Source organism: Scyliorhinus torazame, chromosome 5, assembly GCF_047496885.1.
Source record: "Scyliorhinus torazame isolate Kashiwa2021f chromosome 5, sScyTor2.1, whole genome shotgun sequence".
In the NCBI taxonomy this organism is placed as follows: domain Eukaryota; kingdom Metazoa; phylum Chordata; class Chondrichthyes; order Carcharhiniformes; family Scyliorhinidae; genus Scyliorhinus; species Scyliorhinus torazame.
This window is the reverse complement of record NC_092711.1, coordinates 83007755-83032614: the sequence shown is the minus strand read 5'-3', so window position 1 is coordinate 83032614 and position 24860 is coordinate 83007755. Positions and strand designations below refer to the sequence as shown.

Here is a 24860-nt window from a genome sequence, read left to right as displayed (position 1 = left end):
TATACAGGGCCATAAGGTTGCAGATTGCGGTGGAATACAATTCTGCTGCTGATGGCCCACAGAGACTCAAGGATTCACAGTCTTGAGTTGTTCGGTCTGTTCGAAGTCGATCCCATTTATCACATGGTAGTGCCATAGAGCACAATGGAGGGCATCCTCAACGTGAAGACGGTTATTTCTCCCGATCAGGACTGTGCCGTCATCAATGTTACCCTATTGGACGGATGCACGTGCAGCAGTCAGGGTGGTGAGGATGAGGTCAAGTATGTTTTCTCTCGTGTTGGTTCCCTCACCACCTGCTGCAGTCCCTGTCTCGCAGCTATGTCCTTTATGACCCGGCCTGTTCGGTCTTTGGTGTACAACGAGCCACTCTTGGTGATGGACAGCGAAGTCCCGCACCCAGATATATTCTACGCCCTTGCAGCCCTCAGTGCTTCCTCCAAGTGATGTTTAATATGGAAAAGTACCAATTCGTCAGCTGGTGCTGATGTAAATCAACAGGAGGTGGCCTTGCCCATGTTTGACCTGAAACCATTAGACTTCATGAGGTCCAGTCGATGTTCAGGACTTGCAGGGCAACTACCTCACGATTGTATACCACTGTGATACACCTCTGCCGATGAGTAGGACATACACAGGAATGGTGATACTGTTGCCTGGGACATTGTCAGAAAGGTATAATTCTTTGAGTATAACTATGTCAGGTTGTTGCTTGACTAGTCTGTGAGGCAGCTCTCCCAAATTTGGCACAAGCCCCCAGACGTTAGTAAGGAGGACTTTGCAGGGTGTTCAGTGCTGGGTTTGCCTGATGTTTCCGGTGTCTAATTCGATACTGAGTGGTCCGTCCGGTCTGATTATATATTTGTATTGTTCTAGCGATTGAATACAACTGATGGCTTGATTGGCCATTTGAAAAGGAATTTAAAATCCAACCACAATGCTGTGTGTCTACATTCCTTTACGAGCAACTGTATTTTCTTTGTAGCAATATGAGAGATCATTTCATGGCAATGAATGGCGGTGTCAGAACTGTCGGCCTCGTTGTAATTGACCCGGAATCTTTGAAAGTTGTGTAAAGGGTGGAAGTAAACAGATCAATGCTGCCCATCATCTGCGGTTCACTCGCTTCCATAAAAGAAAGCGGGAGCTGTGCAGGCTGTTAACTAGACCAAACATTTTAAGGTGCGGGTAATTTGTTTTCAACATGTTGTTCAGTTTGCTGTTTGGTTTGAAGTGCTTGTCCGACGATTATTAGCAGCATATTTGTAAATAAATGGACACCGGTGATGCACTACCTCTAAGGCAGCAGAACAAACAGTGGTTAACTGTTACCATCGAAGTTAAGTGTCAATACTCGCCGGGCTTTCTGTACACGGACCTTGCCATTTCTTGACGCTGCAGTGCCTCATTGCACAGCAACAGATTCCTCAATCCTCGACGCTAATGTTGAGGTAAGAGTACTTTCTAGGTTTGTTTTCAATAGCTGTCACATATTGTTCTGTGGTCTATTCTCACTTCAGTGCTGCTGCTTTGAAGGTTATTGAATTTGGAGACTGTACTGGACTCTGTTGACTAAATTCAATTAAAAAATATCTGAGATTTTAAATGATGCCACGCGCTAGGTGACGTATTAAACCCTGTGCACCACAACATGGGTCCGGAGTTCATTTGAGGTTGATACTACCTGACGCTTGCCTGCACCACTGAAAGCTAGCTTGCAACTTTGAAAGACAATATGTAGTCGGGCTGCTGCTTCTGCTAAAATGACTAGAGAATGAGTCTAATCTGGAACAGCACATGGACTGCGGTTGCCAGGTTTAATTTCCCAACATTAATTGCCGATGGGAATGTGGTGATAAGATGCATTCTTGAATACCTGCAGTCCATGTAGTATATGCGCATCCATAGTGCTGTTCGGCAGAGGGTTCCAGAATGCTTCATGGCGAGAGCCCCCAAGAGGTGTGCTTCCAGTTCATAACCAATTAATGGGGCTAATTAATTTACATCTGATATTTTAGTCTATGTATGCTCAGAGTGTCTGATACATTGCGCACGTTTAAAGCATGATAAAAGGTCTATTGCTTGAAGGGGAAAGATAGGCCTGCTGAGAGGGAGACACACATACACACACTAACAAAGAACAATGATATAAGAATTAGCAGCAATGGGGGGCAATTCAACCCGCCGAACTCGCTGCGCCATTCACTATGATCATGGAGATCTTATTTCAGTCTCAACTCCACTTTCCTGTCCGTTCTCCATAACCCTTCAACCCATTACTCAGCCCAGCTTCTCTTTAAATTTAATATATGTGCCAGCAGCCAGCGCTCTCTCGAATCGTGAATTCCCCAGATTAATGTCCCTTTGAGGAATACATTTCTTCTCGCCTCTGTTTTACATCTGCTACCCCTTATCATAAAACCTTAACCCATTCTAAATTTCCCCACAAAAGGAAGTAACCGCTCTGCGCCTATTTTGTCAATACCTTTGTATCATCTTACATAAATCAATTAGATCTCGTCTCATTCTTATAAACTCGGGAAAGTGCAGGTCTAAACTTCGAGATCTCTCTTAAAAATACAACGCCCTCAACTCTGCAATCAATCTAGTGGACATCTTCTCAACTGCCTCAATGCAACTCCATCCTTCTTCAAATAAGGGAACTAAAACTGCACACAGTACTCCCGGTGCAGTCTCACCAATGCCTTGTACATTTGCAGCAACATTAACCTATTTTTAAACTCAGTTCCTTCTAGTATAAAGGACAAAATTCAATTTGCCTTCCTTATTACCTGCTGTACCTGCATGTTCGTTTTCTGCGATTCGTGCACTAGGACACCCAGATCCCTCTGCATCGGTGCACGCTGACATTTTTCTCCATTTAGATAATAAGTTGCCTTTCCATTTTTCGGACCAAAATGGATGAGACCACAGTTTTCATTGTCGAACTCCATCTGTCAAATTTTGCCACAACCACCAAACCTATCTACATCCATTTGTAGATATCTTATTTCCTCATTGCAAATTCTTATCCCATCTATTTTAGGGACATCTTCAAATTTGGCTATAGTCCATCTATCACTGCATTCAAGTCATTAATATATCTTGCAAAGTGTTGGGGCCTTAGGACCGAACCCTGTAGTACCCCACTAGTTACATCTCGCCAACCAGAAAAAGAAACATTTATTCCGACGATCTGCCTTCTGTCGGTTAGCCAGCCTTCGATCTAACCTAATAAAGAAGCCCTAATCCCATGAGGTCTTACCTTGTGTGTAAATACTTTGTGCGGCACCTTATCAAACATCTTCTGGAAGTCCATGTACACCCGATCTACAGGATCACCATTATCCAACTGGCTTGGTACATCTACGAAGTCCTCTAGCAAATTAGTCAAACACCCATTACCCTTCATAAAACCATGCTGGCTCTGATAGATTGCGTTTTAACTCTTCAAATGTTCTGTTTTTACTCCCTTAACAATGGATTCCAACAATTTCCCAACGGCAGATGTTAAGCTAATTGGTCTATAGTTTTCTCCTTTTTGTAACCCACCTTTTTGAATAACCACGTTACATCAGCATTTTTACAATCCAGTTGAACCATTCCTGCATCCAGAGACTTTTGGAATATTATAAAAGTCCGAAGTGGGGATTGTCGCTGATGATTGCACTATTTTGAGCCCCATTCGAGACTCCTCAGACACTGAAACCGTCCACGTGCAAATACAGAAAGACCTAGACAATATCCAGGCTAGGGCTCACAAGTGGCAAGGAAATTTCGATCCATAAAATTGCCAGGCAATCATCATCTCAAATATGAAAGAAACAAACTATCGCCCCATGTCATCCAATGGCATTACCAGCAATGAATCATCCATTATCAACATCCTGGGTTTACCATAGACCAAATACTGAACTGCACTTGCAATTTAAATACTATGGCTACAATAAATGCTGTGGCTACAAGAGAAAATCAAAGGCTCGGACTCCAGCAGTTAGTAACCCTGATGTAAAACGAATGCGAGGAGAAATTCCTTCTCTCAATGGGTCGTTAATATATGGAATTCACAGTTTCTTCACTGACGCTGGGTCAAATTCCCGAAAATCTTACCATAAGAGCACAGTGGGTGTACCTACACCACATAGACTGCAGCTGTTCAAGAACGCAGCTCAACAACACCTTGTCAAGGGCAATTATGGATGAGTAACAAATGTTTGCCTAGACAACAAAACTGACATCCTGGAAAAATTATTTTTAAAAAACGATTAAAATTGTGTCTCTACAATTGTGATGATATTGAGTATTTGTAGGGGAACGCTCTTTGCTTTCTCATTGGAGGTTGTCTCTTGCACTGTTCTAAGTCGGTTCTGTGCCTCTCTCCATAGTACACGGGATAGGGTTGATGGTCACACGTGGCTCATATTCACTTTCATTGCATGTACAAGTCAAGAATTTAATAAGAGCTTTATTTATTGTTGTCCGTCCTCGGCAGTGGAATACAATGGATAGCAAACTTTGAGATTGTAATAATGTAAACCAATGTTTTCTGTCAGAGTGTTCGCAGTATAAAGTTTGGCGGTGTGCACACAATTCACTCTGTACAGATATTGTGACAACAATTTGGAGTGTGTGACACTGCTGGGTTAGCATTAACCTATATCAGTGACACGCTAAGGGATACTGAGTTGAACAAAAAGCAATTGAGTTGTGGTGCGGGAAACACTTCAAATGTTCTTTTCATCTTTTAATTGATTTTATAAACAATGCAATGGGATATTTCACCACAAGCGTCAACTGCTCTCTGAACCTTGTCTGGGTCACAGCATAAATACAAGTGTTTGTGCAGCAACTAAGGAGCTGCAGCATGAAGCCCATTTCCAGAATAAAGTCAGGAAACCGTACAGATTCATATCCCAGAACCCACATTCGCCACCATACAGAGTAAACCATAAACATTGTCCATAATAGTATGAAATTCGCCGAGATAACAAATAGCAAAATGATGGATTTCCTTCGGCTTTCCATCTCTGGGTCTCTCATATTCTCTCCACTGCTGTGATTCTGGAGTCTCCTCCGGGCTCTGCTGGCCACTAATACATGTCTGATGGTTAAACTGTTGAGAAACAATATCAAAACAAATGGGACACACGGGGTTACGATATTATGAAGAAATTCGATTGTGGCCCAGAATTGAGACTCCATGACACCGCTTCTCACCTCACAAAACCAAGGGAAATTGATAAGCCAATATCTTGGTGATAGCATGTAATACCAGAAAATATTCTTCAAGCAACTCAGCACGGTTTCTGTACCCAGGACAACAAGCGTAATTTTCACAGTGCAATATTTATCTTTCCATTTCTGGCAACAAATGGCTACAAATCTATCAAACGTGAAACTGACAGTGAACCAGACCGAGCAGTCTGTGGCTGCATAAAGCACAACAGCGTGGATATTACACACATGAATGGCATACACAAAAGAAAACTGTTTCCAAAAAAGAACAGGAATGTGCCTCAATATCAGGTCAATGATAACGACCAGTAGATCCGCCGCTGCCATGGCCACCAGATAGTAAGTGACACATTTAGAGAGACCACATTTACCACGACACAGGATTACAATTGTTACCAAGTTAACTGCATGGAAGAGAAAAAGAACAGAACATTACAAATCAGGCTTTTTATTCTTTCACAGTGTAAGGGCGCCGACGACTTATTCAGCATTAGTGTTCATCCGTAATTGCCCTTGTGAAGGTGGCGATGAACTACCTCAGTGAACTGTCACAGTCACTGTGGCGTAATTACACCTAAAATGCTATTATCAATTCGACTGAGTAATTTCTAAAATTTGTAAACGTGCAATTCGATGGAGTGATGAACGGAAATTAACAGAACAATAATTGTGTTCTTTTCGCTGACAGTGCGGCATACAATTTTCTTACAACAGCCGTAAAACAGAAACGATATTTTGGGCTAAAATACCAAATTGTTGGCTTTCTGCTTTCTCAAACAGCTTTCAATTTGATTGCTTATTGAAAATAGAATCAAGAAAATTATTTTGTAACTGCGTGTGATATCTAATGTCAGCAGATTACACAAATTTTCTATAGGAACGTTCTAAGATTGCCAATAGCATGGATACATTTCGCTGAATTATAGAAACCATTTCAATGAAGGTAACAAAGTTCATGCAGTTTTGAAAACATCCAGGGGCTAGGAAATTTGCAACGAGTAACTCAGCTCCTGACGCGCAAAGCCTGTCCACTGCCAACAAGGCACAAGTCAGAAATGTGATTGCATACTCCCTAGTGACCTCGATGAGTGCAGCTCCAACATCACTGAAGAAGCTTTACACCATCTAGGTCAAACCTGCACGCTTGATTGGCACCCCTCACAAGTACCCATTCACTCCAGCACCGCCGCATAGCAGCGTGCACCATCTACAAGATACCCTGCACGACTCACCAAGGCTCCTGTGGCAGCACCTTTCAAACCCACGGCTACTACCATCTAGAAAGTCAACGACAACAGATATGTGGGAACGCAGCCACCTGGAGGTTCCCCTTTAAGTCACTCGCCATCTTGACTTGCAAATATATCTCAGTTCCTTCAGTGAAGTAGGGTCAAAATCCTGGAACTCCCTCCCTAATCGCACAGTGCGTGTACCTGCATCACGTGCACTGCAGCCTTTCAAGAAGCAGCTCACCACGAGATTCTGAAGGGCAATTAGAGATGGGCAACACATACTGGCCTAGTCAGCGAAGCTTCACATCCCATGAAAAATAATTTTGAAACTTCATGCGTTTCCTAAGGCAGCAACTTAGGCAGAATGCCAAAGTTTTCTACAATTCATATAACGGCATGCTAACAAGCATTTGCGGGGATAGAGGGAGACGCAAAACAATTAAGCATTCAAATAATTGGGAAATCCCTTCAGCAGCAGCCAGGAAATTCAATTATTCCAAATAATAATTGGAAGTACGTAAATTGAAAAGTCAAAGAAAAATAATTCACTTAGCTGTGGGTGATAATTCAAGATCATTACAACATTAAAACGCATAGAAACATTGATCGTGATTTGAGTTTGAAGGTTGGAAATAGAATCTCATCCATTGGAGCGAGATTTTCCAACAACTACTTGTAATCTATCAGCCCGAGGTGGTTTCTAAAATTTGGGACAAATATTTGTATCTGTCCAAATAGAATTCCGATTTCTAAATGCTGTTGAGACTCCAAGCATACTTTAATCTAAAGCCGAATAAAACATGTAGCAGACAAAGTAAAAGTAAGAACGTGCCATTCATTGTTCTCATTTCAAGAAATTGCTTACAGAGTAATAATTAAACAAACGGCAATTGAAACTGCACACACAAAGCGAAGCCAGTGAGAAAAAGGGCAGTGGATAGATCGACTCCTTAAATAAGACGAGAACAGTAATGGTGTGATAGGTAATATATGGAGTTGTATTTACAGTATTACGAGAAACACGAATAGCAGTAAAGAGATAGTAAACTACAAAAATATTAATAGGGTTAAGCATAGATTATCGAATTAATATCTGAATACAGAGACTCACTTGGAACACCAATAACAGCCAGAGTGGGATATAACACCTCCTGAAGTTCAATGAGAAAATTCGTTATCTGCCCGTTTAGTGAAAGACTCTTAGCCATTTTCAGCGTCTCTGTAGAGTGCTCGGTCCCTATTCGTGCCAGAGGTGATGCCCTCACCCACATTGGTGAATGACTCATCGCAAGTATTCCTTATTAATAGAGGAGGAAACCCCTCTGGTGACACAAGCGGGGTCTATCGAGACGAATTTAGTACAGTCACTGAACAAACATATTCTGTTAACCATTCTGAAGCCAACAGCATTATTTTTACTTGATGTGGAATTAAGCTCTATTATTTCATAGTATGTACAGTGCAGAAGGAGGCCATTCGACCCATCGAGTCTGTACCGGCTCTTGGAAAGAGCATCCTACTTAAGCCCTCACCTACACCCTATCCCCATAACCCAGCAACCCCATCTAACCTAAGGGCAATTTAGCATGGCCAATCCACCTAACCTGTGCATCTTTGAACTGTGGGAGGAAACCGGAGCACCCGGAGGAAACCCACGCAGACACGGGGAGAACATGTAGACGACGCACAGACAGTGACCCAAGCCGGGAATCGAACCTGGGAGCCTGCAGCTGTGAAGCTAACCATTATGCTACCGTGCTGCCCAAAACGCAATGTTCACAATCCTCCAGTTGAACACATATAGCGACTTGCAGACTATCTATGTACTTGCAACGAGCACACGGGGACAAATGGTCATAGATAGCAAGAAAGCGCGGAAGGAAGTAAAGAAACAAACGTATCAATCAGGAACGAAATTGGTTCGATACGAAACGAAATCGGCTATATTTGCCCTATCAAACAGTTTCAGGGCAGGGACTATACATATATTATACAACAACATATCTCCCTACTCACTGCCCAATCGCTCACTTCAAGAGTCAGTATCGTACGTATTAGTTACCTAATAAAGTTTCACTGCACCGTCCCATAAAATATTTCAATGCCAGATAGAGCAGGAAACAGCTGCATTCAGCGGCAAAGACTGCCAGGGCAGCTACAACAGGGCCGAATACAAATACATTCTGTTTCGATTAGCTCTGATTTTGTGTGACATTGAGAGGAATGTAATTGTAATTTGAAGAAAACTGTGAAATTATATTTTGTTCTATTAAATAACACGGTTGATATAAAATTCACATTTAATTATGTGTGTTCAAGATTTTTACTTGCTAGGTTATTTCAGCGGACAGTGAAAAATCAACCACATATTGAGTCAGATTTAGGTCAGACCAGTTCAGGGTCACATATTTCCTTCCATAAAGGACACTAGTGAACCAGTTAGGCATTTATGGACATAGCGATGACTGTTTCACGAATATAATCACCGAATTTGGTTTCCTATTACAAATTTCATTCGACTAACTTAGTGGCATTACTACTACGGCACCAGAACCCCAGACTGGGTAGCTTTTCCCCCTGTCTTACTGCACTGTAGTACACAGCAGCATCTGACTTTAACCAATAAGAGTGCTGGAGCTTTGTCCAGGTGCACGCATACTTCAAACCAATGAATGTTATCTCTGAATATCAGGAGGGACAATCGGGAATTCTTTTGGAGTCTGCCACCAGCTTGTCGATGGAGCGAAGGTGTTTTCCAAAACGGTAACCCAGTCGGCATTTAGTCTCTCCAATGTAGAGTAGATGGCATTGGGATCAGCAAATGCAACAGGCCTGATTGAAGGATGTCTGATAGTAATGTGTACTCAAAAGGACAGACACAAACGGTACTGTAACTGACTTAGAGGAAATGCCAGAGTCTTAACTGAACCAGCTTTGGGAAAGTAAAAACGGTCTTCCTGATGGAGAAACAGGAAAAACCACTGTGGGAATCCAGGCTCAGTGCGGATTTGCTGTCACCCCTCCTTTCTTATACATGAACGGTATTTAGGTTGCAGCATGTTACACACCAAAACACAGGGAGGTAACATATAAGAAACACGTAATTCTCAATTCTTAAACTCAACTTAAGCATTGAATAACGAAACAAATATTGTGTAAGGTTGGTTGCTTTTTTCTGGAGGAATTAAGAATGCTGCATTAATAATGGAAGAGAGCATTTCGCCGTGAGAGATTTGATGAACAAATGCTTCACTTCAATATAGGTTCTACTTCTTCCGGCTTGTAAGTTGAGACATCTGTTTTAAAGAAACAGACGTGTTCATGTAAGAAGTGACATGGCCTCTCAGCCGAACCATGAGAAGCTGCAGCAAGGCAGTTCAGTGAACGTGGCACAGGTCCATTGGCTTTTGCATTGCCAGCTGTTTCTGTAGTTTAGTGGTTATCACATTCGCCTTACACGCGAATGGTCTCCAGTTCGAAACCGGGCAGAAGCATTTCGTGGTTCTAATTTAGTCTGTTGCTGAACATGACTTCAATCTCGTAACTGGTCTTCATCATCGAAGAATAGCAAAAGCCTAGCACTGCTGTGTGCCAGTAGCGCAATGGATAACGCGTCTGACTCCGAATCAGGAGATCCCAGGTTGGACTCCTGGCTCGCTCGGAGTTCAAACTTTTGGCGTGCGCTTTAAGTCAGTGGGTGGGACAGCTGGTTCTTGATGCTGAAGTGAGCCGGGCATCGTCAATTCTCGTATCGGGTGTGGTTATTTATGAAAGCCCTGCCTTCTCAATTTAACTTCCACTTCAAGCAAAACATAACTTATCTTAAGTTCAGTAAAGTTCGATGTCTGATTGTTTTATAAGTTGTGACATCGGTTTTAAAGAAACGGCTGTCTTCTTGTAATAAGTGACATGGCCTCTCAGCCGAACCATGAGAAGCTGCAGCAACACAGTGAGGTTGAACATTGTACACGTCCACTGATTGCCGCCCTGCCAGTGATTTCTGTAGTGTAGTGGTTACCACATTCGCCTAACACGCGACAGTTCCCCGGATCGAAACCGGGCAGAAGTATCCAGCGCTTCTCATTTTGTGTGACGGATGTTTGCACAAAAAACGTTTGTTCCCCAGTCTCCGACGTTCGAGGAATATGAGATTTGGTCTCACATAAGATATTAAAATTCCTTCAACAAAGTCAGAAGTGCTGAATTTTCAAGACGCAAGGAGAAGAAAACCCTTTCCTATTTTGGCACAGTTCGGATATTAGCAGTTTGTTCATCCACTACAGAATTTAATGGGTTGACAGATGCAGATGAACATATTTAATCACCATTTCAAACATGTCTAAATATACGATAAAAGCAAATTACTGCGGATGCGTCAATTGGAAACAAAAACAGAAAATACTGGACAATCTCAGCAGGTCTGACAGCCTCTGTGGAACGAGATGGCAGCTGTCGTTCCGGGTCTGGGTGACTCTTTGTCAAAGCTGGACAACTGGATTTTTGGTCAGATTTGGACTTGGGAAGGCATGGGGGGAGGGCGTGAAGCATTGGGCCTCGATAGACGGCCAGCGATAGGCGGAGACTGACAAAAATGTGTTGGACAGAAAGAAAAAGGGAATGTAAATGGCTGTAATCAAAGATAAGAACGGTGCTGATAGAGGAGCATTCGCAGCTTCGAATGTGTCAATGGCAGAGGACAATAAGGAACAGGGGGCGGATTTCCCAAGAGGGATGGGATGGGCTGGGGAGAGGCGGTGGGACAGTGGTGGGGGAAAACATATCAATGGAAGCAATGAAAATAAGTTGATGGAAAAAACATGTGGTGAAGGGGGAGGAGGGATTTTCACAGTCTGAAGTTGTTGAACTGACCGTTAAGTCCACATGCCTAAATCGGAGGATGACGTGCTGTTTCTCAGCTTTGCGCTGGGCTTCACGGGAACATTGCAGCAGGCTAAGATCGGACATGTGGACATGAGAGCAGGACAGTGAGTTTGAAATAGCAAGCGACAGGAGGGTCTGCCTCCAGCTTGTCAATGGAGCGAAGGTGTTTTGCAAAGCTGTCGCCCAGTCGGCATTTAGTCTCTCCAATGTAGGTGGCATTGGGATCAGCGAATGCAACAGGCCAGATTGAAGGATGTCTTATAGTAATGTGTACTCAAAAGGACAGACACAAACGATACTGCAGCTGAATGAGAGGAAATTCCAGAGATTTAATTGAACCAGCATTTGAAAAGAAAAAACGGTCTTCCTGATGGAGAAACAGGAAAAGCCACTGTGGGAATCCAGGCTCAGTGCGGATTTGCTGTCACCCCTCCTTTCTTATACATGAACGGTATTTAGGCTGCAGCATGTTACACATCAAAACACAGAGGGGTCAAATATAAACAACACATCATTCTCAATTCTTATACTGATGTTAAACATTGAAAAACGAAACAAATACTGTGTAAAGTTGGTTGAGTTTTTCCGGAGGAAGATAAGATTGCTGCATTAATAATTGAAGAGAGTATTTCGCCGTTAGATATTTGCTGAACAAATGCTTCAGTTCAATATAGGTTCTACTTCTTCTGGTTTTGTAAGTTGAGACATCTGTTTTAAAGAAACAGACGTGTTCTTGAAAGAAGAGACATGGCCTCTCATCGAAGCTTGAGAAACGGCAGGAAGGCAGTTCAGTTGAACGTGGCACAGGTCTGTTGACTTCTGCATTGCCAGTTGTTTCTGTAGTGTACTGGTTATCACATTCGTCTTACACGCGAAACGTCCTCGGTTCAAAACCGAGCAGAAACATCTCATGCGTCTAGTTTAGTCTGTTGCTGTATATTACCTCAATCTCGTAACATGTCTTCATCAACGAGGAATAGCAAAAGCCATGCACGGCTATGGCTGTGCGAATCAGGAGTTTCCAAGTTCGACTCCTGGCTGGCTCGGACTTCGAAATATTGGCGTCCGCTTTAACTCAGTGGGTGGGACAGCTGATTCTTGATGCAGAGCAACGTGAGCAGGACATCATCAATTCTCGCATCGGCTGTGGTTATTTAGGAAAGCCCTGCCTTCTCAATTTAACTTCCACTTCAAGCAAAACAAAACTTATCTTAAGTTCAGTAAAGTTCGATATCTGATGGTTTTATAAGTTGAGACATCGGTTTTAAAGAAACGGCTGTATTCTTGTAATAAGTGACATGGCCTCTCATCCGAACCATGAGAAGCTGCAGCAACACAGTGAGGTTGAACATTGTACACGTCCACTGATTGCAGCCCTGCCAGTGATTTCTGTAGTGTAGTGGTTATCACATTCGCCTAACACGCGAAAAGTCCCCAGTTCGAAGCCGGGCGGAAACATTAAGTACTTCTCATGTTTTGTGAGAAATGTTTGCACAAAGTACGTTCGTTCCCCAATCTCGTTGGTTCAAGGAATATGAGATTTAGTCTCACATCAGACATTACAATTCATTCAACAAAGTCAGAAGGACTGAATTTTCAAGGCGAAGAAAAACATTTTCTTATTTTGGCACAGTTCAGATATTAGCAGTTTGTTCATCCACTACAGAATTTAATGGGTTGACAGATGCAGATGAACATATTTAATCACCATTTTAAACATGTCTAAATGTACGATAAAAACAATTTACTGCGGATGCGTCAATCGGAAACAAAAACAGAAAATACTGGACAATCTCAGCAGGTCTGACAGCCTCTGTGGAGCGAGATGGCAGCTGTCTTTCCGGGTCTGGGTGACTCTTTGTCGAAGCTGGACAACTGGATTTTTGGTCAGATTTCGACTTGGGAGGGCGTGGGGGGAGGGCGTGAAGCATTGGGCCTCGATTGAGAGCCAGCGATAGGCGGAGAATGACAAAAATGTGTTGGACAAAAAGAAAAAGGGAATGTTGTAATCAAAGATAAGAACGGTGCTGATAGAGGAGCATTAGCAGTTTAGAATGTGTTAATAATGGCAGAGGACAATGAGGAACATGGGGCGGATTTCCCAAGAGGGATGGGATGGGCTGGGGAGCGGTGGTGTGACAATGGTGGGTTAAAACATATCAATGGAAGCAATGAAAATAAGTTGATGGAAAAAACATGTGGTGAAGGGGGAGGAGGGATTTTCACGGTCTGAAGTTGCTGAACTGACTGTTAAGTCCGCAAGGCTGTAACATGCCTAAATCGGAGGATGACGTGCTGTTCCTCGGCTCTGTGCTGGACTGTAGGGGAACATTGCACAAGGCTATGATCGGACATGTGGACATTAGAGCAGGACAGTGAGTTGAAATAGCAAGCGACAGGAGGGTCTGTCTCCAGCTTGTGGATGGAGCGAAGGTGTTTTACAAAGCGGTCACCATGTCGGCGTTTAGTCTCTCCAATGTAGGTGGCATTGGGATCAGCAAATGCAACAGGCCAGATTGAAGGATATCTGATAGTAATTACGTGTACTCAAAAGGACAGACACAAACGATACTGTGGCTGAATGAGAGGAAATTCCAGGGACTTAACTGGACCAGCATTTTGGAAAGAAAAAACGGTCTTCCTGATGGAGAAACAGGAAAAACCACTGTGGGAATCCAGGCTCAGTGCGGATTTGCTGTCACCCCTCCTTTCTTATACATGAACGGGATTTAGGCTGCAGCATGTTACACATCAAAACACAGAGGGGTCAAATATAAACAACACATAATTCTCAATTCTTATACTGATGTTAAGCATTGAATAACGAAACAAATACTGTGTAACGTTGGTTGAGTTTTTCCGGAGGAAGATAAGATTGCTGCATTAATAATTGAAGAGAGCATTTCGCCATTAGAGATTTGCTGAACAAATGCTTCAGTTCAATATAAGTTATATTTCTTCTGGTCTTGTGAGTTGAAACATCTGTTTTAAAGAACATAAGAACATAGAACATAAGAACTAGGAGCAGGAGTAGATCATCTGCCCCCCTCGAGCCTGCTCCACCATTCAATGAGATCATGGCTGATCTTTTGTGGACTCAGCTCCACTTTCCGGCCCGAACACCATAACCCTTAATCCCTTTATTCTTCAAAAAACTATCTATCTTTATCTTAAAAACATTTAATGGAGGAGGCTCTACTGCTTCACTGGGCAAGGAACTTTCCATATTGACTAGAGTAAGGACAACATGGACTTGTCAGGATTAATGCATTCTTCAATCGTAAACAAGTGATTCATTCGCAACATCTGTTCAACTGGATGAATCGATGGACAACTGCGTTGGAGTCATTGAGTCAATATACCAAGGGGTATCAAAGATCTGAAAAGTTTAAATGAAAGACGAGGAGAAGATCATATCAGAAATTCTGGAGGAAATAGAATGTGAGTAGTAAGGGCGTGGAATGCCCTGCCTGCAACAGTAGTGGACTCGCCAACACTAAGGGCATTCAAATGGCAATTGGATAGACATATGGACGATAAGGAAATAGTGTAGATGGGCTTTAGAGTGGTTTCACAGGTCAGCGCAACATCGAGGGCCGACCTGTACTGGGCCTGTTCTATGTTCTATGATAAAGATCAAGTAGGCAGGGAAGGGCATCCAAAGAATGATATGAGTTAAGGCACCTTAGATCGATTCGCCATGTTCATGTTAGTAGCTGTGCGAGTTGAATTCGCATATTATCGTTACTGCTGAAGTGGTCAGTATCTGTTCTTGTAAACGGATGTGTTTTGTTGCAAGTTTACGTAACTCTCATTGTGTTTGCCTGGCTGTTATTTCTGTTCAACAATGTGGGAGCGCCCTCTGCGGAGCACTAACTAGAACTCTCAATGCGCGAGTTTGAACAGCATCCTTTCGATTTCTGCAGCAGTGTTGGATCCATGGCTTCAAAATGTATCGCACTGTTAGAGATCAGCATGTTGCCGATCATTCGCTCAACACTCCGGTAGTTTTATTAAACGTAGGTGATATCCCTGTTCCGACATAGCTTTCCTCCCAGAATATCAAGCATATACTGCGGGGCTGCCGAACGCTGTCTGTACCGGGGCAGATGAAGGTTCGAATCGCTTGTTGTCAAGTTGCAGATTTGTGGGACATTACTTTCCCCGTCAGAGGTTATTTCAGCATTCGCCTGTTCCACTTTTTTTTGGTGGTTCGATTCTAACTTTAAAAATAGCGAAAAAATCCAATCAGTATCAGCCTCGTTTCGAGCAATATAATCGTTATCTCCCACCAATCACTGTTATTTTTGTTTATCAACAACAACATCTGAGTTAACCCATCCAGGAGGAGGATGAATGTTTTGCTGGGAAGGAAATACTTACTGGTAACAGAGATGGTGATGAGGAGCGACGGGAGCATGCTCCCCATGCTCCTTGGGTAGCCTACAATTCTGGAAGCGCATGGAATCCTATCCCGTCCCACTGAAATGCTGATTCAACGAATGACAAGGACCAGCGGCACCATTCTCTCCAATAACACGATCAGAACAGAGCGAGAGAAGCAAACGGATGCTTTGGACAGGAATACCACAGGCTCAGCATTGAGTGGGTGTGCGGTGCCTCGCAGCTGCACTCGGAATTGATGGAGCGGAAATACGATGGTTGAACCTTCAGAAGTCTGTGACCATCCTGCACCTGCTCACTGTTTAAGTGACTGAGAACAAATAGAGGAGAGTCATGAAGGGATTAGAATCGTGGAAACTTTCAGCACGAAATGAGGCCCTTCGGCCTATCCTACTTGTACGTCTTTGAGAGAATTACCCAAATTGCCCCAATCACACTCGCATATTCACATCGGCTGGCATTTTCCCCTTTCCAAGCTTTCGACAATTCCCTCTTGAAATATACGAAAGTGTGTATCTCCACCTCTCCTTCAAGCAGTTCATTCCAGGTTTAATCATATCCATTTCAATCAATAAGATTTATCTGACTTTTTTCTCTTAATTCGGGATGTTTGGCTTATTTTTATTATGGAAAAAGTTGTGTATGATCTACTCAATTGTAGCCAATCATAATTAAGTCTCTCCTTTAACTGTTTTGATATAAGGAGAACAATTTTAGTTTCTTTACACTGTTCTCTTTTGGGAAGTCTCATTGCAGGTGCGATTCTGGTGTACCCCATCCATACCTTTTCCCACCACTTGACATTTCCTTTTTCCAATTATTGCTTTCCTGGTGTATAACTGCTGACTTATCAATAGCATTTTCCAAGCTAAATATAGAACATGGAATTTACAGTGCAGAAGGAGACCATTCGGCCCATCGAGTCTGCACCGGCCCTTAGAAAGAGCACCCCACTCCGCCCCATACCCGTAACGCTACCCAACCCCTTCAGGCACTGAGGGCAATTTACCTTGGTCAATCCACCTAATCGCACATTTTTGGATTGTGGGAGGAAACAGGAGCTCTCGGAGGAAACCCACGCAGACACGGCGAGAACGTGCAGATTCCGCACATACAGTGACCCAAGCCAGGAACCGGACCCGGGACCCTGGAGCTGTGAAGCGACAATGCTAGCTACTGCACTACCCTGCCGCCTACGTATCAAGAAAAATAAAGATTGCGCTTAGTCACCTTCTATTTAGGTTTCTGGGACACAATATTTAACATTGGTGTTTTGATGTGTATTTCAATAAACCCACTCAGTAGTTCTAAATTGGATTGAAGAGAATCCGTCAGCAGGGGGCGGCAGGCAGCAGTATGCTAATTGGAAAGTCACGTGAGATCAATGCCAAAGCCAATAGTGATGTGGAGATGCCGGCGTTGGACTGGGGCGAGCACAGTAAGACGTCTTCCAACGCCAGGGTTAAAGTCCAATCGTGATGGTATCCTGAATGATGTCACAATAGGCCTGGCCCTGCAGTGTGTGGCTGGAACAATGAGTTGAACGGAGCCCGGGATCTCTCTCTCTTTTTCATTCTCTGACTCATTTCATTCCCATTCACTGAGAAATTTAGTCAGACATGTTTCTACTAATACTGGCGACACTCTGGGACAGTTAGTATACGGTTAGGTTCATCATGACAGTTTAGCATATTGATAGCAAAGAGTTTGCACTAAACATTAATATCGTTAACGATAAGATGTATACATATTATGCGTAGCTTGGCAAATGAGAGTTTACACACTCAGGTCCAGATAGACACAAGTTTCGCTTTATTCTCTTTAATCTCGTGCTCTTTTGTTCATCTACTTTCACAGGCGGATTATGTGCATTGACTCAGTCTCCAGTTCCAGTGACATTAACTGTATTAGAAGGGCGTTCAGCGCAGTTAATTTGCGAGTATACAGATCAGGTTATAAGCACTATGCAATGGTATCGGCAGAAACAGGCACAGCCTCCAATTTGCATAATGTACAAAGTAGCAGAACTGAAGAAAGATGAAATCTTAGGACGATATCTGGCGACTGATGATAAGTCCACAAAGTCTGGTGACCTGAACATAAGCGCCCTGTATGTGGCGGACGGAGCGGTGTATTACTGTGTAGTGAGGCACAGTGTCAGATAAAAGACAAAAACTCGTACAACAACCTCCGCGACTACTTTCTTCTCGGCTGAGTGTTTTTGATGCCTCAAACTGCGAAATGTGTCTATTTCCGTGCCCGCAGTGAACAAAACTGACAGGATTATGTAAGACCCATTTGCATTCTGTCTTTCTCCTTGTGCACATGAACAGAAAACCGGTATAGGAAACCCTGAGACTTATCTCCATGATCCGAGTTATATCACCTCAGTAATCATTTCGGAGCTTACCCTGAATATTGATGTTCCAACAGAGGCGATCCAGGAGTAGTGAATCTGTGGTTACTTGTTGCGGCAACAGAATAAAGGCTGTGTCAAAATCTGGGATGGATTCTAACACATGCAATAGACAATGTCCCTTTGAACATAGACTTACCAAGCAGCACGGCCATTATCAGAAACGGCCGTGGAGAGAACACGGTGTATAATGTAGACTGAAGTAGAAAAAGAACCCTTGTTAATAAACGCAGCTGAGAAACAGATTTCACTTATGGGGCGACTGAGGGACGTTTTCCAACGACAGTGTTACAAACTGTAGGTCCGTCTCAGCAGCTTTTTGCAGAGCTAACCGTTGTTCCACCGCAGCCCAATGGTGCTTTTGCATCTGGACTTGTGGAACTGACTGTCAGTGAATCTAAAGAACCCGAACAGAGATCTAGTCAGTATCCTGATAATAATACAGGTTTCATTGTTAGGCACGGAGTAGGAATGGCCCCCGGTCATCTGGCTATTGTCAGGCGGAAGAATTGGGCTGTGAATTGTGTCAGAAAACATTCAACCAAAAGGTAAATAAACATTGAGGTAATTCTGAGCTCCCGGCTTGTTACCAGCAAAATACTTTAGTCAAATAGACACCATGTGTCAGCTGTGGTCTGAGAGACCTAGAAACTGAGAGTGTAAATGGAGAAAGGATTTCACATTGATTCCGAGAAAGACATGACAAGATCACAAAACGGCAAAACGTGAGTGAAAGCACCATAAATTGATTTGTGAAATTAATTTACGGTATAGCTGCAAGTTAAAAAAACTAACTAATAACATTCCTCAGCTGCTGCTCACCTGTTATTGTTGGATTTTGTGTTTTGTTCTCATATCTTAATAATGACCCTCACAGGCTCAGTTATAGTTTATGTTTTCAGTGCGAGAGCGCCCTCTGCTGACAATAACCGGGACTCTCAGGCTAGGTTTTTGTACGGGCTCCACTATATCTCTGCAGCAGTGTGGGCTCCATGGCACAGAAATACACTGCGGTGTCGGAGAGAAGCGCCGCGGCGATATTTAAAGGAACCGTTTTGTTTTGTTTGTTCAAAACAGCCGAGAACCTGGTTGGCAAATCTTGAGGCGTAGCTCCTGAGCTATATATCTTGAATAAATATTTCGGAGCTTCCCCGGGAGACTGGATGTACCAGAAAAGAGTTGGAGCACCAGTTGTCGAGTAGCTGCAGTCCAGTATTATTGTCTGTCCTTCCAGAACTGTTAATTCAGAGGGATCCTGGGACACTTCATCTTTGCCATTGGATTCTGCAACAAATTACAGAATCTATTAAATAACTGGGAGCGAAAGCTGGGAACAGACAGTGACCATTTGGACATAGACTCACCGGGCATCAAGACCAACAGTATTAGTAAAGAACATCGAGAGAACATGGTTGCTGCTTTGGAATTTCACAGAAGTCACAGAATTCTAAAAACATGATAACTCTTATAGTCTGACATGAAAAAGTAAATTCAAGGGCAGATTTCATTTATTGGGTAACTAAAGGGGCGTTGCCCAATGGTAGGATTGGCTGGCTTCTCGCTGCTGCTGCTCACACAAGTTGAATACATGTGCTCTCTATCAGCAATTGGCTAACGACCAGTTTAGTGTGAGCTCAGTGACTGTCTAACTGTTTCTCTATCTCACACTGTCTGTCTTTCTCTGCGTCCTTTGTTCTTCTCGATGCTTGTCTGGCTCTTTCAATCGTTCAGGATATCTGTATGCCAATCTCTTTCCTCTGAGTCTCGAAGCCTCTCTGTCCTTCTGCCCTGTGTCACCAAAGTGCAGAATGGGGGCAACACGGTGGCGCAGTGGTTAGCACTGCTACCTCACGGTGCTGAGGAGCCGGGTTTGATCCTTGCCCTCGGGTCACTGTCCATGTGGCGTGTGTACGTTCTCCCCGTGTCTGTGAGGATCTCACCCCCACGAACCCAAAGATGTGCAGGGTAGGTGGATTGGCTACGCTAAATTGCCCCTGGATTGAAATTCAAATGAATTGTGTACTTTAAATTTATTAAAACAAAGGAAAGTGCAGAATGTGGAACATGCATTTTCACCCAGTCTGCCATGTTCGACAACTTCCCCAAGCAATGTGTCCCAGGAAGGAGGGAGCAGTCGCGTCAGACAAAATATACTAACCGGAACTCTGAGAAACTCAATTAGAAATCAAACTGTCTCTCGGATGAATTGCAGATCCGAGAATTCACGAGAAATGTCTTCACCCAGTAGAGGTTAGAATATGGAAATGTCCATCACAAGTAGTGACAGAGGCGAATTGATGCAATTAAGGGGACAAGGAGGGTTTGGAAGGATATGCTCGAGTGCGATGAAGCTGCTTAGAGGGCATTGGTAGAAAGTGTGAGCATCTAGGTACTGAGTCAGATGTTCTTTTCAGGAGTACAAATTCTATTTCATTTTCTAGAACACAGTTTTTACTGCGAGTTTTTACTGTCAGTTCAGTTGAATTTTTAAGCAATGATTTCCGCTTTCTATAACCGTGTGTTCCAGCTCTAAGCAATGGAGATTCTGTTACTCAGCGGGATTCCTCACTCGCACAGACAGAGGGGAAGATGTCACTTTAACCTGTACCTATGCCGACGATGTATTTCACTTATTCCGTCACCGTCAGTACCCTAACAGACAGCCTGGGGTTGTTGCCAGGAGGCACAAGAACGGCGGTGATTCACTTAAAGCGGATTTCGCGCAGAAATTATTTTTCCATTCAGTCCAACAGTCGGACAAGTCGGACCGATTGACCATCTCGGAGCTGGGGCTGTCTGACTCCGCGGTCTCTTACTGTGCAGAGTGTCACAGTGATGGGAGTGAATGAAAATCTCGAACAAAAACTGCCTCAAGTTTCTGGGTCACAGCTGCTGTCTGTTGAAGAGTTTTTAAACAGCAGGTCGGCTACTAACAAGTTAATAGATTCTCGTGCATATAAACTACAGCACAATCCATAGTAGCACCGCCTAAAATCGTTCGCATTGAATACTGATTCAGTCTGATTATTGCATCAACTGTCAGAGGAAGGTACTTGCTGCTGCTCATTTCGTATCTTGGAGAACTCGCTACTACCACTGCGAGTACAGGCACCCATAAGACCATAAGACATAGGAGCGGAAGTAAGGCCATTCGGCCCATCGAGTCCACTCCGCCATTCAATCATGGCTGATTCCAACTCCATTTACCCGCTCTCTCTCCATAGCCCTTAATTCCTCGAGAAAACAAGAATTTATCAACTTCTGTCTTAAAGACACTCAACGTCCCGGCCTCCACCGCCGTCTGTGGCAATGAATTCCACAGACCCACCACTCTCTGGCTGAAGAAATTTCTCCTAATCTCTGTACTAAAGTGACTCCCTTTTATTCTAAGGCTGTGCCCCCGGGTCCTAGTCTCCCCTGCTAATGGAAACAACTTCCCTACATCCACCCTATCTAAGCCATTCATTATCTTGTAAGTTTCTATTAGATCTCCCCTCAACCTCCTAAACTCCAATGAATATAATCCCAGGATCCTCAGACGTTCATCGTATGTTAGGCCTACCATTCCTGGGATCATCCGTGTGAATCTCCGCTGGACCCGCTCCAGTGCCAGTATGTCCTTCCTGAGGTGTGGGGCCCAAAATTGCTCACAGTATTCTAAATGGGGCCTAACTAATGCTTTATAAAGCTTCAGAAGTACATCCCTGCTTTTATATTCCAAGCCTCTTGAGATGAATGACAACATTGCATTTGCTTTCTTAATTACGGACTCAACCTGCAAGTTTACCTTTAGAGAATCCTGGACTAGGACTCCCAAGTCCCTTTGCACTTCAGCATTATGAATTTTGTCACCGTTTAGAAAATAGTCCATGCCTCTATTCTTTTTTCCAAAGTGCAAGACCTCGCACTTGCCCACATTGAATTTCATCAGCCATTTCTTGGACCACTCTCCTAAACTGTCTAAATCCTTAACAATGGATTCTAGAATCTTGCCAACAACCGAGGTTAGGCTAATTGGCCTATAATTTTCCATCTTTTTCCTTGTTCCCTTCTTGAACAGGGGGGTTACAACAGCGATTTTCCAATCCTCTGGGACTTTCCCGGACTCCAGTGACTTTTGGAAGATCATAACTAACGCCTCCACTATTTCTTCAGCTATCTCCTTTCGAACTCTAGGATGTAGTCCATCTGGGCCCGGAGATTTATCAATTTTTAGACCTCTTAGTTTCTCTAGCACTTTCTCCTTTGTGATGGCTACCATATTCAACTCTGCCCCTGACTCTCCGGAATTGGTGGGATATTACTTATGTTTTCTACTGTGAAGACTGACGCAAAGTACTTATTTAGTTCCTCAGCTATTTCCTTGTCTCCCATCACAAAATTACCAGCGTCATTTTGGAGCGGCCCAATGTCAACTTTTGCCTCCCGTTTGTTTTTAATGTATTAAAATAAACTTTTACTATCATTCCTAATGTTACTGGCTAGCCTACCTTCATATTTGACCCTCTCTTTCCTTATTTCTCTCTTTGTTTTCCTCTGTTTGTTTTTGTAGCCTTCCCAATCTTCTGACTTCCCACTACTCTTTGCTACATTACAGGCTTTCACTTTTGCTTTGATGCATTCCCTGCCTTCCTTTGTCAGCCATGGCTGCCTAATCCCCCCTCTGATAACCTTTCTTTTCTTTGGGATGAACCTCTGCACTGTGTCCTCAATTACTCCCAGAAACTCCTGCCATTGCTGTTCTATTGTCTTTCCCACTAGGCTCTGCTCCCAGTCGATTTTCGTCAGTTCCTCCCTCATGCCCCTGTAGTTACCTTTATTTAACTGTCACACCTTTACATCTGATTCTACCTTCTTTCTTTCAAATTGGAGATTGAATTCTACCATATTATGATCACTGCCTCCTAAGTGCTCCCTTACTTTAAGATCTTTAATCAAGTCTGGCTCATTACATAACACTAAGTCCAGAATGGCCTGTTCCCTCGTGGGCTCCATCACAAGCTGTTCCAAAAAGCCCTCCTGTAAACATTCAATGAATTCCCTTTCCTTGGGTCCACTGGCAGCATTATTTACCCAGTCCACCTGCATATTGAAGTCCCCCATGATCACTGTGACCTTGCCTTTCTGACATGCACTTTCTATTTCGTGGTGCATTTTGTGCCCCCGGTCCTGACCACTGTTAGGAGGCCTGTACATAACTCCCATTATGGTTTTTTTGCCTTTGTGGTTCCTCAACTCTACCCACACAGACTCCGCATCATCTGACCCTATGTCATTTAGTGCTATTGATTTAATTTCATTCCTAATTAACAAGGCAACCCCGCCCCCTCTGCCCACCTCCCTGTCTTTTCGATAGGTTGTGAATCCCTGGATGTTTAAATGCCAGTCCTGAACCCCCTGCAACCATGTCTCTGTGATGCCTACCACATCATACCTGCCAGTCACAATCTGGGCCACAAGCTCATCTACCTTGTTCCGTACACTGCGCGCATTTAAATATAGCACCTTTAATTCTCTATTGACCGTCCCTTTTTGTTTTCTTAGTGTGGTGGACCTTGGTTTACTGAGCCTTTCCATACACTGTGTCATATTTTGTGGGATGGGGACTGTCGTAACCTCTCCTGAGTTTTGTCTTTTCGTGCTTTTTTGTATTCCTAAGCAGCTACGCTTCCCACTGATTACTTCACCTCTTGGTTCCCTGACTTTCCCTTCCCCTCCAATCTTTAGTTTAAAGTCCTATGGGTCCTATGGGTCCTATGGGTCCTATGGGTCCTATGGGCCCCGTGGGTGGTCTGGAACTAGTTACACCCGTGTACCTCTGATGAGGAAAAATAACTCACAGACTAAGAGCATAAGACTCTGATTTGATTTGATTACTGTCACATGTATTAGTATACAGTAAAAAGTAGTGTTTCTTGCATTCTGTACAAACAATGCATACCGTACATAGGGAAGGAAGGAGAGACTGCAAAATATAATGTTACAGTGATAGCAAGGTGCAGAAAAAAGATCAACTTTATACGAGGTAGGTCCATTCAAAAGTCTGATGGCAGTAGGGAAGAAGCTGTTCTTGAGTCGGTTGGTACGTGACCTCAGACTTTGGTATCTTTTTCCTGACGGAAGAATGTGGAAGAGAGTGTGCGTGGGGTCCTTAATTATGCAGGCTGCCTTTCTGAGGCAGCGGGAATTATAGAGTCAATGGATGGGAGGCTGGTTTGAATGATGGCCTTGGCTACATTCACGACCTTTTGTAGTTTCCTGCGGTCTTGGGCAGAGCAGGCTCCATACCAAGCTGTGATACAACCAGAAAGAATGCTTTCTATGGTGCATCTATAGATGTTGGTGAGGGTAGCAGCTGACATACCATATTTCCTTAGTCTTCTGAGAAAGTAGTCATTGGTGGGCTTTCCTAACTATAGTGTCGGCATGGGGGAACCAAGACAGGCTGTTGGTAATCTGTACACCTAAAAACTTGAAGCTCTCGACCCTTTCTACTTCGTTCCCATTGATGTAGACAGAGGCATGTTCTCCACTACGCTTCCTGAAGTCGATGACAATCTATTTCATTTTGTTGACATTGAGGGAGAGATTATTATCGTCGCACTAGTTCACCAGATTCTCTATCTCATTCCTGTACTCTGTCTCATCATTGTTCGAAATCCGACCCACTACGGTGGTGTCATCAGCTAATT

The 24860-nt window shown here is 43.4% G+C and overlaps 1 protein-coding gene, 1 non-coding gene and 1 gene segment (V, D, J or C); 2 read left to right on the top strand and 1 right to left on the bottom strand.

The window, feature by feature from the left end:
* Window positions 1-24860, bottom strand: part of LOC140418681 (uncharacterized) — a 403178-nt gene that overhangs the window by 217702 nt on the left and 160616 nt on the right. The window lies entirely within an intron of this gene.
* Window positions 12182-12254, top strand: trnav-uac (transfer RNA valine (anticodon UAC)). Its single transcript has one exon. It is a non-coding gene; the product is annotated as a tRNA-Val (tRNA).
* LOC140422819 (T cell receptor alpha variable 10-like) lies at window positions 12347-17917 on the top strand. The segment is given in 2 exon segments: window positions 12347-12461; window positions 17610-17917. Coding segments are annotated over 2 exon segments (423 nt in total).